This window comes from Bufo bufo, chromosome 8 (assembly GCF_905171765.1).
Source record: "Bufo bufo chromosome 8, aBufBuf1.1, whole genome shotgun sequence".
NCBI classification, from domain to species: domain Eukaryota; kingdom Metazoa; phylum Chordata; class Amphibia; order Anura; family Bufonidae; genus Bufo; species Bufo bufo.
Window position 1 is genome coordinate 18,044,566 of NC_053396.1, and position 12,820 is coordinate 18,057,385.

At 45.9% G+C, this 12,820-nt stretch overlaps 1 protein-coding gene across 1 annotated transcript; it reads left to right on the forward strand.

Annotated features, from left to right (window-relative positions):
- The first annotated feature begins 3,124 nt into the window (after nt 1–3,124).
- Nucleotides 3,125–11,958, forward strand: LOC120978027 (torsin-1A-like). Its single transcript, XM_040406264.1, has 3 exons — nt 3,125–3,252; nt 10,515–10,639; nt 11,342–11,958. Exons 1-3 carry the CDS (start codon nt 3,125–3,127, stop codon nt 11,584–11,586), a joined length of 498 nt encoding a protein of 165 aa, XP_040262198.1. The 3' UTR covers nt 11,587–11,958.
- Nucleotides 11,959–12,820: the final 862 nt, after the last annotated feature.

Below are 12,820 nucleotides of genomic sequence, written 5' to 3' on the forward strand. Positions count from 1 at the left end.
TGTTGTCCCGGCAACAGATCTGCATTGACGATGGTGCCGAAATGCTATATGGATGGGATAGGAGTTTTCTCTCATCCTGACTGTAAAGAAAAAAATAGAAAAATCATGTTCTGACTCACTCACATGTTTCATAAATATGACGCTCATTTTGAACACCATATTTCCAGGAAAATACTATACACGCATTGATAAATCTCCCCCATGCAGCCCTTCATCTCCTGTTTCCCTTCAGTACAGACACCCCTAAAAGATATTCGGACAGCACTCCGACAAAATCTATGAAGAATAGTCAGTGCACACCCAATGCAGTCAGGTGAACACCCAGTAGAGCCAGGCCCATTGTGACTCGCAACAAACAAACCAAAAGATGAGGAAGGCAGCACACAATCCGGATTGGCAAGTGGAGAAGAAACTTGAATCCATGGCGATCGTATCCAGTGGTGCATACTTGAAAAAGGCTTGCGTGAGGCTGACACGTTGCACCACGCGATACGATTACTATGGATTACATTTTTTTTCTCCACCTGGCCATCAACATCATATGCTGTCTTTATCTTTTGGACTGTTGTCCACACTGGAGATTCAGTGCATTGGAAATTATTACACAGTTACCATTGAACACAGTGGCAGCTGTAAAATCTCTTGGCATCGAGCTCCCCCTGGTGGTGGCATAGGAAAATGCTGGCCTGCTTGAAGATGCATATACACTCACCTAAAGAATTATTAGGAACACCATACTAATACGGTGTTGGACCCCCTTTTGCCTTCAGAACTGCCTTAATTCTACGTGGCATTGATTCAACAAGGTGCTGATAGCATTCTTTAGAAATGTTGGCCCATATTGATAGGATAGCATCTTGCAGTTGATGGAGATTTGAGGGAGGCACATCCAGGGCACGAAGCTCCCGTTCCACCACATCCCAAAGATGCTCTATTGGGTTGAGATCTGGTGACTGTGGGGGCCATTTTAGTACAGTGAACTCATTGTCATGTTCAAGAAACCATTTTTCCAGTCTTCAACAGTCCAATTTTGGTGAGCTCGTGCAAATTGTAGCCTCTTTTTCCTATTTGTAGTAGAGATGAGTGGTACCCGGTGGGGTCTTCTGCTGTTGTAGCCCATCCGCCTCAAGGTTGTGCGTGTTGTGGCTTCACAAATGCTTTGCTGCATACCTCGGTTGTAACGAGTGGTTATTTCAGTCAACGTTGCTCTTCTATCAGCTTGAATCAGTCGGCCCATTCTCCTCTGACCTCTAGCATCCACAAGGCATTTTTGCCCACAGGACTGCCGCATACTGGATGTTTTTCCCTTTTCACACCATTCTTTGTAAACCCTAGAAATGGTTGTGCGTGAAAATCCCAGTAACTGAGCAGATTGTGAAATACTCAGACCGGCCCGTCTGGCACCAACAACCATGCCACGCTCAAAATTGCTTAAATCACCTTTCTTTCCCATTCTGACATTCAGTTTGGAGTTCAGGAGATTGTCTTGACCAGGACCACACCCCTAAATGCATTGAAGCAACTGCCATGTGATTGGTTTACTAGATAATCGCATTAGTGAGAAATAGAACAGGTGTTCCTAATAATTCTTTAGGTGAGTGTACATAACTATACTTGAATCTTAAATTGTGAGTGAAAACCCACCCTTGCTCAAATGCCGGGCATGACCACCCTATTTAATTGCACTGTTCTGTGCAATTTGGAGAGAGTCTTCTGTTTCATACAAAGTCCTGCCTAAATTTTTGTTCCGTCTTTGAATGGGGGGGGGGGGGGGGGGGGCAGCAAAGTCTTCAGCAATTGGCTAAATAAAATGGGGCCTAATATGGCTCTTAGGTAAATACAGAGAGTAATGGGACTAGCGACCCCTAGAATATCCTGCATACATACTAGGGGCTTAAATAATCCAGAGGGTCGCTTCCCTGATCCTGATTCACTTACTGTCATAAGGACCCAGTACTTAGACCCCCCCCCCATTACTTTAGTGGAGAGTTTATGTGACCCTTATGTCGTTGGGTAGGTACCTGGGCCAGCCTTGTGTAGGTTTTGATTCAGGATGAAAGACCAGGGAGGCATGGTTGTCAACAGTCCTAAATTTGCTGTGACTGTCCCTATTCTTTAAGGGCGATCCCTTCAAATATTTGTCTTGGGAACTCTCGCCCTATCAGAGGCATGGCCGTTTTCTTTAAATTGTTCCTCACGGTTCACACAGCATCTTGAGGAGTCACAGAGGAGCCTGGCCTGCAGAAAAGGAGCTGGCAGCTAGGAGCGGTGAGTAATTCAAGGGTTCTGACCTGAGGTTTTAGTATTGGAGTCTGGTCTGGGGTCTGGTCTGGTAATTTAAGGTGCTGGGGTCTGAATTATGAGGTTTGAATTATATGGTCTGGGGACTGCATAATGGGGTCTGGCTTGTCCCACTTAACAGCGATACTGGGGTCAGATCTGCACTTTCATAAATACGAGGCTGGGACTCCCGGGGATCTTCTCTCCTATAGTGTGTTTGATTGGCCTCGTGATGGACCTGGTCCCTGCTAGACATGACAGAAACCTGCTCCGCCTGCTAATGTTTTACGGGATGAAGATTATTCTCCTTAACTGGAAGTCACCTAAGACCCCTACTCTCAAACAGTGGATATAATATATAAATACAGAGCTACACATGTATAAGTTAACATATGCTGCTAGAGGAACTCCGGATCGTTTCGAGAAGATTTTAGGTGTTTGGCTCCATGCACAAAGCACTGTTTAGATATCGGCTTGGGTCGGGCTGGGGGGTGCTCAGCCATGTGTGTGAGTGTACTACCTGTGGGGATGCAGCCAGGAATGGACTTACACATGTGATCTTCTTGGACTTATCCTGTGATAGACTACTGCGACACCAGGGTTGTGTCTTTAATTGATGTCTCATGCTTTTGTTTCTTTTCTTTCAGTGTCCCAGTTGGGATGCTATTGTATTGTATGCCATTAAAATGTGAAAAATAAATACCATTGTACTGCAATACTGTGCCACCCATTATTGTTAAACATAAAAACATAGCATAGGAGTAGCCCGACCCCAATCGTGACATGGCACTCCCTAAGCTGGGGACCATCTGCCCCCGGCTCATTACCTTTCGCTGGGCCAGCGATGCCTACCAGCCACGGCTGTTCCCCCAGGGAGCCGCAGTACCACTGTCTGAACTTTGTCACTGTTCAGGCCCAAAACATTTGGAGGATCTGCAGCGACCAGGCTGCAGGGGCAACACGTGAGCTACGGTGGGTTGATGGGGGTAGTAGTAGTTTTACTCACGGTTAGCAGCGCTCCCTGAGCCGGCGTGCAGTGAAGGGAAGGACAGCACCATTTCCTTCAGGGAACACTCTGTTGTCCAGGGACTCCCGCCAGATGGTGTTTGAGGTGCCCTGAGTAGAATGGGTTTTTGATAAGGTGCCTTGGCGGCAGGGTCCCTGGTGTTCGTGACACCAGCACCGTTAGGTGCAAAGGAAAAGTAATAAACTGAGTCCAGACCTTGTGTGAAGTTCAACAGCAGCTTTACTTGAACAAACGTTTCTCCAACAGTTTACAGACTTTATCTTGGTTGCTTTAGCATCAACTCTGGCAGGCGAACACACTCAACCATGCTACATCTGTTGCTCTCTGGCTCTGCTGTACTGAGATGCTCCAATGGAATCTTTGCTTTCTGCTTTAGGCTGCAACTTCTCTCTCTCTGTAGTCTGACTCTAAATTAATACCAAATAACTTTTCTTCCTGCCTTCAGAGGCTCCAAGCGGTAACCTCCATATCCAGCATAGAGCTGAAGGTGCTCTAGCTGGCCTAGGCAGGACCCGTCCAGCAGGGACGTGGAACTGCTTCCTTCCTTGACAGGGGGTGACTCCACTCTCCCTCCAACTAACTAGTTTCCTCCTCTCCTTAGAGAGGGAGAATTAGAATGGGAAGAGGGGTTCCATCCTATGCAACATTAGCACTGCCATGTTTGCTGCCACCTCTGGTGAACCAGGCACATTACATCTGAACATAACCTTTACTTAAAGGGGTATTCCCATCACAATGATCACTGTTAAATCTGGTAATGATTTGACAGTGATCATTTTTAGAAATATATTTTATTAACCAATTACCACCCTTCTTCTTGAGAATATTCATCCCCTCCTACCTCATTGTTGTCATTTCGTCTCCCGTAGTTACGGCCACCGCTCTTCTCCCGAATTTTGTGGTCGCGCTTGCGCAGAAGACACCTTATTTTCTCCCGGCTGGGCCGCACACTGTCCTGAACTCGCACGCCGCCACACATACGCCATCATGACTTCTTCCTGGCCAGTATAGTACAGGCCCGCGAACACGCACGCCGGGTCTGTACTATACTGTCCAGGAAGAAGTCACCATGTCACATGCGCGACGGCGTGTGCGTTCAAGACAGCGCCCGGCCGGGACAAGCCTTCAATCAAGCTGACCAAGCCCGCCCAGCCACACAAGCCGGAAACCAGGAAGTGAACAGCGCAGCTCGCAGCAGGTAAGTATGAAAACGGTAGATGGGACAACCCCTTTAATCACTTGCCTCAGTCATCAATACAGTTCATTTATATGGCAACGATGATAATCCAAATAATATCTCAACTGTAATCCTTGTAACAGGCTTGACTTTAAAGGGATTCTGTCATGAGATTTTAGCCCTATACGCTATACATATGCCCATGTCCGTACTAATAACATGAATCCTAAACTGGCCTTATTAAACCTGCTTGTGGCTCTATTAACCCAAAAAAATGGTTTTTATAACCGGTCAATCGCCTACCTAAGGTGCCCAAGGGGACGTCAGTTAATACAGGGTGCCCGGCCGTCTGGTGCCCAGCGCTTCCTTCCCAGTCTTAATCGCCGCCCTCCTCACCTCAGCTTCGCCTCCGCCAGATCCGGCCGGCCCTCTGCCAGATCCGGCGCCTGCGCACTATGCTCAGCCTGATGCACCGCGGACTCCTGGCAGCGTATTCGTTGAGCGAAGTGCACATGCGCCTCGGCCTGGTGCAAATGGTAGGCTCCCTTGTCCAGGTCATGTTGAAACAGTCATGGTTCCCATTGTACAGCTCTCAGTGCAGTGCTAAAACCCAAATGCTAAAAAGATATATAGAAGGTTATCAAGAAAACCCCACAGTGACCTGGGTGATATACAACAAGAATAGATGTCCCACAAAACGTATTCTACAATTTCAAACCAGCATCTGGATCTGAATACCTTTGTAATTGCATGTAATTAAAAATGTATCATAGCTACTTTTGTTATTTGCTGAAATCTATCTGTATAGCGCCACCTGCTGTTTGCTCTTTTTTCTAATTTCTTTGTCCTGCTCAACGAGACGGAAGCACGTGCTCAGTTCCATCATTCAATTGCCACCAGCTACAGCAGAAAGGACAAACCCTCTGACAAAGGACACGTCCTGTGAGCTGCCAGCATGAAATAAATCTAGCAGAACAATTGCAGCAAAGAATGGGGAGATCTCTGGATCCATGTGAGTGAGATACAGGGCTGGTTCTAGATTTACTAGATTGTGTGACTTTCAGTACTTTACATTAATCATGGGATAATCCATTTAACATTAGGGATATTAACACAAAAACAGGAGGTGGATCACATGAACAACCCTCACCCTGGATTCACATCTGCGTCCTTATTTCTGGCAGTCTGTTCCATCAGGGGAATTACTGCCGCAATTCACTGTATCTGGTGTACATGCCAGCCCTCGGCTGGACAAAAAATGCCATATGCAGCATTTTATTGTCTGGCCGAAAGTTGGCACATACGCCGCTAAGCGGCCAGATCGCCGCCGGATCCTATTGCAGTGTATGGGGATCCGGCGGTGCACGGTGGTATTCGGCCATGCCAGATATGGTAACCTCCGGCAAAGGAACAGACTGCCGGAGACAAAACCTTAGATGTGACCCCAGCCTAAGACACCTATATTTCATCCCCTCCCTAAAATACACAATTATTTCGAAAGGTGGATTCCCTTTTTGAACAATTGGGCATTTGGTTGGATGATCACCTCCAACCCCTGATTCAACGTCTGTCCATAATTGCCAACTCTCCAGAATTTGCCAGGACTGTCCCTGATTTTCAGGGACAGTCCCAGCAAATTTGTGGTGTCCTGGGCCAACAATGTGTGACGCTAACGCAAACTGCGCCCATAAGTGGGTGTTCACGGTTAGAGTGGGGGCGTTCACGGGGGCTAGATTCCCTGATTTTACCAACTGGAAGGTTGGCAAGTATGGGCTGTCTGGTTTTGTCTGTGACTCCAGTGATATTTTAAGGGCTATAAAAGATTTCTCTTGGTCACCAGAGTACAGGTGCATTACATGAGATACTATTGCACTTTGCACATCCATTCCACATGATAGGACAGTACAGGCCTTGACAGAGGGCAATTTAGGAAAACTGGTTTAGTTGTCCATAGCAACCAATCAGATTCCACTTTTCATTTTTCAGTGCTCCTTTGGAAAATGAAAGCTGGAATCTGATTGGCTGCTATGGGCAACTAAGCCAGTTTTCCTTTGCCCTATTTCTGATAAATCACCTCCAGTGATGCAAAAACAGGTGAACACACACTGGCACATGGGCTCTGTCCAGGCGACGTAATCTGGGAATTTTTTTAGATTTGTATTGGCGGTGCTGTGTTCTTCTACTTTCATTTTATAGCAGCAGGAACTGAAAAGCAAGTAATAGTGAGCAAGTCTGCTGGAGCTGATGTGTCCCTCACTGCCTCACCCTGCCACTTGCTTTTGGTCCTGACAAACTAATCTTTTGTCAGGAATGTGAACCAAATGAGTAGTTCACCTTGAAGATCATTGGTGAGCTACCTGTCACTAGAAATCAGTCCGTAGTGGAGTGAGCAGCCAGCCCCGGGGAATGTCAGCAGGAGAAAATGCCAAAAAACAGCTTCCGAGGAAGATAAGGAGAATTTATTCTGGATTGTTGAGCAGCCATTACGAAGGCAGAGTGCTGGACGTGTGGCTATGGACTTTACAGCATAGTTGTCTGGGTCAGAAGCTTCAGGGTTCCCAGGCATACTGAAGAGGCAGATTGGTCACCTGCTAAAGGACTACAACCCTCAGCTGGGCACTGTAGTATTTCTTCGATATAGCTAGAGAGAGAAATTGAGAGATTTTTGGAACAGAAAGATGGCTTGGATTATTCACAGTCTCTGGGAAAAACTGGTTGACAGGATCTATGGTTACTTTTCAAGTAAGTATTGTGGGGTTTCGCTATGGTAGATAGGGTAAGCGGGCGCAGTACAAAGGCAAAATACAAGTTCTCAAAAATACAAGCAATTGCACAAAACAGCACGTAACTTTACAGTCTTGGTGTTAATTCACACACAATGGAAAGTTCATATAACACAAGTCACCTTGCTGGCAGTTCTGCCTCCGGTAGTCCACAGCAGGCTTTAGGGGGCCTTTTCCCCCACCGTGCGTCTCTCAGCCCTCCAGCATGGCACAAAGTCTAAGATCCCAAAAACAGAGACATCTCTTCTGAGCCCAGCTGCCTATTTAAAGGGGTTGTTCGGGTTCAGAGCTCAACCTGGACATACCCTTATTTTCACACAGGCAGCCGCTACTGAGGCTAGCATCGGAGCATCTCATCCTCCGATGCGCTCTCTTGCCCTGCCCTAAATCACGCAGGGCAAGGTCTCTTTTGTCTTTAATAACAGACTGCCGGGGCGGAAACCGCAGTGTGTTCGGTGACATCACCGGCTCTGATGGGCGGGCTTTAGCGCTGCCCTAGCAGTTTTACTGGCTAGTGCAGGGCTAAATCCCACCCATCAGTGCCGGTGACATCACCGGGCTACCTGGCAGCCCCATGGAGAGCCCTGGTACGTCACCGGATCTAAAAAAAATGCCTTTGCCCTGCACGATTTAGCGCAGGGCAAAGGAGAGCATCGGAGCATGAACTGCTCCGATGCTCCTGTCAGGGGGGCTGCCGGGGTGAAAATGGAGGTATGTCCAGGTTCAGCTCTGAACAAAACCCGGACCGGCACTTAAACTCCGGTCCCGTATTTGACCTCACCTGGCTGGAAACCAGCCCAGCTGCACATGCTGGGAGGAAAATACCTGCCTTGCCAGACACAACCCCTCACTGTGTCACAGTATATTTTCACTTTTCAGTAACAAACTGTTATCTGTTTCACCAAAACCAGAGGCAACCATGATATTACACTCCAGCAGTAGGAAATTGTTTGGTTTTATACGGGACACTGCCTTGCACTCCACAACTCAATACCCACCAACACCAAGAGCACTCTGAGCAACCACGAGGCAGGGGACACCCAAAACAGGGAAAAAAGTGTGTGTCCCTCCCCTGCACGGCTCTAGGGGAGCACTGGAGCAGATATTCCACCACTGTCTTAACTACCACCCCCATCCACTCCACCTCACGCCTCCTGGCCAGGGGACTGTGCAATACCTGGGGGTATCTGCAAATTGTTTATTGTTCATGTATTATAATGTTATGTATATTTTATGTTGTTTTGGTAGTAAGTTCCAGTGAGAGGTATGATTGGCAGGAACAGGGCTAACCACCACGTTCCTCCCCTCTTGGTAGGAGTGGGCTGATCCTGTGTCCTGCCAGGAGGGATAATGTAACCTAGAAGAGAGAGGAAGCACACTGCAGAGCTCCTGCTCCTGGTGAAGAGTTTCTAGGGGGACCAACTCAAGTGAGCCTCAAGAAAGCACTTTAGAGACAAAACAGCAGAGTGAAAATCCTGCATTTCAGACACTGCTGCAAGGCGAGGGACTACGGCTCAGACACCCATCACCCAAAGCTACCACTAGACCAGATAAAGTTGAAGTCTGAATCTTACAGTGAACACCTATACCCTCAAGTCCTAAGCTGTTGCCATCAAACCTGCCTCTATACTTCAGTAATTGGTGCTATACATTATATATTTACTTCTGGCCTGGTTCTTCAAGCTACAATTCTACTGCACTAATCCCCATGGAGTGACGGCCTGAGGGAGTACACCATGACACAACATCTCATCATGACCGCTACCACTCTCATCCTCTGCACTGGCTCCTTAGGGACTCACTGTAGCTGCAAGATAATTCAATGTTGTGATCAGTGAGGGCTGCCATGCCAAGGACCAACACCTACAGAGATGCTTGAAAGCACTTGCATAGGGATGTAGGAATGGGAGGCAACCCTACCGCCTATGCTGGAGCTTTTTGATATGCACAGTTCTTATTTTTAGTGAGATGTAGGGGGAGTACACAGGGGCAACCAGTGTAGCTGGCCGGCTAAGACCTGTCCTAGGTTGCTAATACGGCTTATATGTTTATACAGCTAGACCTGTTAATAACCTTAATACAGTTCCTATGTTTATATGTTAGAGACAGAACGCAGAGTTATTTACAGTGACTTCATGTTTTGGATGTCATATAATAGATTCATTATATGAATGTAGGGTAAGCTCAATGACACAGCAGACACAACAGAGTTAAACTGTTGTTACTGAGCAAGAGTCTTGACCAATCACAGCCAGCCTCCCACACAGCCTGTGTGGGAAATTCCTCTAGCAGGAGCTGCTAGAATCATTACATCAGAGGAGAGGAGCTGAACAGACATTCACTCCACTAAGAGCTGTGTTTTATGGAAGCAAAGAGGCCAAAATAGGTCTTTAGGACAGTTATATAATGTTCCTATTGTTAATATCATGATTAGATCTGTTTGTTTACAGTTCCACCATACAAATACGAACTGCTTATACCAGATCATACTGAGCCATAAAAGCAATCAATCATCAAATAATTGCATACAAACAAACCAATAGCAAATCTCAGATATACCTCTCGGAGAGAATATAAAGTGCTTAAAAAACTTAAAGTGAGAGTACAGATACTGAAGAGAGAAATATATCCACCATTTTAGGTTGAATGACAAGATTGAACAGTTAAACCACCATCTTATTCATGCAGACATTTTGTGAATCTTTATGCAACACGTGTTTGTACATGGACTATCTGCTGCGGATATTATATATGAAGAAAAGTTGAAGTTAATAAAGAAGCTATCTTAGCATTTGGTCTGCTCTTTAAACCTACTGTTTCCATAGAATGGCGCTAGAGGAATTACAGAGTAATAAACAGTCTGGTTGGACTAAAAAGTTAGAGATATCAAAATTCTTCTAATGCCACAGCGCAAAAGGCACTTCATATTGCTGCGCCTGCCACAACCAACACCATATTAGTGGAGTGTAGACGCTGATGGTGACATAGGCCTGGTGCCAACTTCCAGGCAGTGGCTGTTGTTCTCTGGATCTTAGCAGCAATGAAAACAGCTTGTACTATATACCAAAGCCAGTAGGTTGTTTTTATGGTGAATGGTGGCAGCAGCACCACTGACAATTAGGTATGGAGCCTGCGGAGAAGAAACTTGGTTTGTTTGCAGGTCATATGTTCTGTGATACTTGGCCGGATACTCCATAACCTCTGGAGTATCACAGCATCTTCAGACTTCATGTGTTTTATGTTACAGTAATACTGGGGGAGAGAAGATTACGGAGTTGGCCTTGGAGTTTTGGAGGAATAAAAAGAAAAGAGAAGACATTAAACTGTCTGATGTGGAAAGCCATTTATCAAAGCTTTCCTTCGACATACAGGGTAAGTGAAATAACCTGTGTCAGCTGTACCATTAATATCAGATAGATGGTGTCCCGAAATCCTGCACCCCTGCTTTTAATGGGAGCAGCACTGCAGCAATCAGCTCTGTCCAGTACACTGTGGTGTCGTTCCAGCAGTGACTTTCAGTGCCAGAGCTATTCTGAAACATGTCCTGAGGATAGGCCATCAATAACAAAATCCTGGACAATCCCTTTAAGTATTGAAGACCTATACTAGGTATCAGTTATCAATATTTGATCGATGGGGTTATGACATCTATCTGTTTGCAGAGCACTGCAGCCTCCTCATAGTATGCCAAGCGTAGCACTGTGCGTTGTATAGTGGCCATGCTTGGTATTACAGTTCAGTCCAATCCACTTGAATGGGACTAAGGTACAGAAAGACCATGCGACTGAAGGATGTGATGTCATAGGTCAAGAAGGAGGCTACAGCGCACACAAGCCCTGCAGCCACTTCAGACAGCTGATCGGTGGAGTGCTGGGAGTTGGCCTATCCTGACAATAGGTGATCAATACTTAAGCCCCAAAAAACATAGGATAGATGATAACTACTAGATTGGTGGGGTCTGACCACACCACTTTATGTTAAAGGATGTCATGTTGGAATGTTCCAAGCTTGTCTATAGGGCCCATGCGCACGCGTTATTACCCTGGTAAAGCTTCTGTATGTATTTCCTTTTAGGTGGATTTTGGCACTGTAGTCTGATAGACAGAAATCTGATTGACGTCTTTGTACCGTTCCTTCCTTTGGAAGAGGAACACGTAAGGATGTGTGTGAGGGCAGAGCTTCGTCAGCGTGACAGAACGATAAATGAAGAACTGGTCACTAAAATCGCTGGAGAAATGTCCTACTACCCTGAGAGGGAGAGGGTCTGCTCTGTGAAAGGCTGCAAAACAGTGGCCACAAAAATCAGTCTGTTCCTTTAATCCAGGACTTACAAATGGACCAGCAATATTACATTGGTGCTGTCCGACTCTCAGCACTCCCACGACCAGCTCTTTGAAGGGACCATAGTGCTCGTTGTTGGTCTGTACTGCACAATTCCAATTCTCTACTTTTCGTAGTGGCGGTGTGCTAATTTTTAACTCCTTGGTAATTTTTGTTTTTTTAACCTCACTGCACTTTATTAGCTATAAGCTTTCTTTACATACTTTTACGTCCATTTTTTTATTTGTAGATTTTTAAGATTTTTTTTTTGTGGTCCATCTAAATTAAATGGGTTACTGGGACTTCAATATTGATGGCCTAACCTCTAGATAGGACATCAATATCTAAAGGGTGGTGGTCCGACTCCCTGCAAGCTCTAGTGAGTGCGGCAGCCTCCTCACAGCTCAGTGAGTGTGACCTAGGAAGATGCTGCAGCGAGAGTGCCAGAGCTGTTTTTTTATTTTTTTATTTATTTTTTATGTTTCAATGGTATTTATTAAAGTTTTACACAATAATAAGGTACAGATTACATTGTGCATAAAATAAAGCACAAATTGTCCAGTCAAATAGGCAATCGAGACAAATAAAATAAAAGACATAAAGACAGAAAACAAATTATACAAAAATAAAAAGGATAGCATAAAATCAGGGGTAGCATTCATGCAGTTCTGCATCTATTGGGTTTAATCTCAGGTGGCGAACAGTGACGAGAAGACCCACCCTCTTATCCATCTCCTAGTTGCGTATAAGATATACTGTATCCTATCAAAGTTCTGGGTAGTGAGAAAGATTGGCAGAGTGGGGGGAGGACGACCAAGGCTCCCAGACTCCCTCAAATAAGGGAAATGTATCCGAACGGATAGCTGACAACCATTCAAATTGATAAATCTTGTTGATCCTATCAATCACCGCTTGGTAGTTTAGTGATAGGGAGCGCCACTGAGAAGCAATATGGATCCTAGCAGCGAGCAAGATAAATTGGGCCAATTTAAATTTAGCGTTTGTTAATTTAGATGGCTTGTCACCAAGAAGAAAGACTGAGGGTGTATGGGGGAGGGTGTGCCCCAACAAGGATGAGAGCAGATCGCCAATGCGACCCCACAACCTGGAGGCTATGGGACATGTCCACCAGGTATGAAACATCGTGCCCTTCTCTCTACAACCCCGGAAACAAGTAGAAGGGACCTCTGGGTAGAAGTTATGTAGTTTGGCCGGCACCAGATATGTCCGGTG